General features: G+C 43.4%; 1 protein-coding gene across 1 annotated transcript in view; it reads right to left on the bottom strand.

Annotated features, from left to right (window-relative positions):
* LOC104406682 (death-associated protein kinase 1) overlaps positions 1 to 871 on the bottom strand; it is a gene marked incomplete at its 5' end in the record, with an annotated part of 12,450 nt that extends 11,579 nt beyond the window's left edge. Inside the window, one exon of the mRNA XM_010015751.1 lies at positions 649 to 871. Within this exon, the coding sequence (XP_010014053.1) occupies positions 649 to 871 (223 nt within the window). The remainder of the gene's footprint in view (positions 1 to 648) is intronic.
* Between the last annotated feature and the right edge of the window lie 1,156 nt (positions 872 to 2,027).

Genomic DNA, 2,027 nt, shown 5'->3' with positions numbered 1-2,027 from the left:
CTCTTCCGACTTCACACAGTCCAAGTGGTGCTACATGGGCAAAGTTTTCCCTATCATGTGCACACATTTATTTCAGTTTAGAAGACCTCTATTTCTACCTTGTTTGGAGACAATTTTAGACACCTCTAACTGGGCTAATCCACTCCTGTACCTTACAGAAGAGCACTCCAAGGCATCAGAGGCAGTCTGACTGCTCTGTTATTACTTAAGGATCACAAAAAGATGCAGCAACTGTTTCAACTCTGCAGAGAGTTTATTGAAGCTACTCAAACAAAAAGGCTGACAAAACATAATCCCCAAAACCATGATGGTGACACGCCATCATGTCACTGGCGTTCATAGCCTAGGGCATTTTGTGAAAAAGAAATGCCAGTGTTCACAAATCCTGTCCTCCATTCTCTAAGTTCATGTAAGCAAGCAAAACCTTAACTACTCCTGCACCCTCAACACCTGCTGCTTCTCTTTGCTCTTATTGCAGGTACAAGCCAGTGTACAGAGAAGTCAATACCCTCCCTGGTTTTTGCTTTGGTTTCTTACACGATCTGTGTGTCCTGTCTTTTGCAGTGCAGCCAACAGCTCTTCCTTGAGAGCTACACAGACCAAGAGGAAACGTTTTCTCATTCAAACATTACAGCTTCAAAGGCATACCTGAAGGTTTGGATGACAAAGGAGATGGGGGGAATCTGGTTGAGTTTGTGGAGGAGAGCCTAGGCCTTCGTCTTCGGAAAAAGCTTCGTATCAGGCCACACTTGAGAGATTCCACAAGGGTTGTTTTCCCAGCACCTGAGTGTCCAAACAACTTCAGTTTGATCCGGGGCTGTGGATTCTGTGTGTGCCGCAGTTGCTGGATGAAAATTCCCCGGTGAGCATCCTAAAATTCAACATAAAGAAGAAATCAGAATGTGTGGCAGGCAACTTGTGCCTCTCAATAAACTCAGAACACAGGGTTTAGATACCACTTTCTTGCCAGGCTGGTGTTCATCTGGATCAATTCCTTTATCTGCTTCACCATGCAAGTGATCAGGTACTGGCAGAAGGGCAGGAACAGGCAGACAAGGTACAGCTGACTGATTGCTTTCAAAGCACCACCTTGAGTCTTCATGAAAATCACACATAACTTCAGGCTTAACATCAGTGAAGAGATTATTCTGACCTCTGATGAAGAGGGCATAGGAGGAAAAACTAGCCTTTTTCAGTACCCATTCTCCTTACCTGTCAGTCTCAGCAGCGTAACTGATATCCGTAATATTATATAATATACATATACATGCAGCACAGAAGAATTCTGCAGTGACATCTACCACCTGAGCAGTCTGAAAACTTGATGTGGGTTACCCCTCTTCTTTACATCAACTTCTTCTGTACTTCTCATATTTGAAAGAATTCTCCTTTTCCGTCTCCCTCTCCCCCCACCCAGTTCTCTCTTAATTTGCATTTCAGTTCTTTGCAAGATAGCTATTGCTTTACCCAGACCACTCTTACCTCTCCTTTCCCCATGCACTTATTCTTCTTTACCTGAAAAGACCTCTCACAGACTATTAATCTTCCATTTTTCTAGCCCTCTACTGCAAGTGTACATCCTCTATACTCATCTCCCTCTCTACTCCTAAGCCTCCCTACTCAATTAACTTTTCACAGTTTGCCCTCTGTTTGCACTCATTGTCTCTTTCATAGCTGCAATCTCATCCTCCTACACAGGCCTTCCTCAAACCCAATTACATCTATAGAAGAGCTTTCCACTGTATCTTGTCTTTTAGTATCTGAAGGACACTCCTGTTCCTGCCAAAGACAGTCAGGAATGAACAAATCAAATTTGCCTTTTCTCTTTGCCTAGCAAGGGGTAATCAGACATGGGTAATCTATTTCCCACACAAAATGAGCTTGGAAACTCAATTCAACAAGGGTACGCAGTGCAGGACAGCAAACTATCAAGTATCTCTTGCCATAGAAAGATGGGCTTTAAGGAAATTGGGAGACAGCAGAAAGGTGAAAAGGCAAAGGAAGTAGCTTCATCTTCCCTTTCTTCA

Source organism: Nestor notabilis, unplaced genomic scaffold (genome assembly GCF_000696875.1).
Source record: "Nestor notabilis isolate BGI_N333 unplaced genomic scaffold, ASM69687v1 scaffold33285, whole genome shotgun sequence".
Taxonomy (NCBI): domain Eukaryota; kingdom Metazoa; phylum Chordata; class Aves; order Psittaciformes; family Psittacidae; genus Nestor; species Nestor notabilis.
The sequence above is the reverse complement of the archived record's forward strand: the minus strand, read 5'-3'. Positions and strand labels throughout refer to the sequence as shown.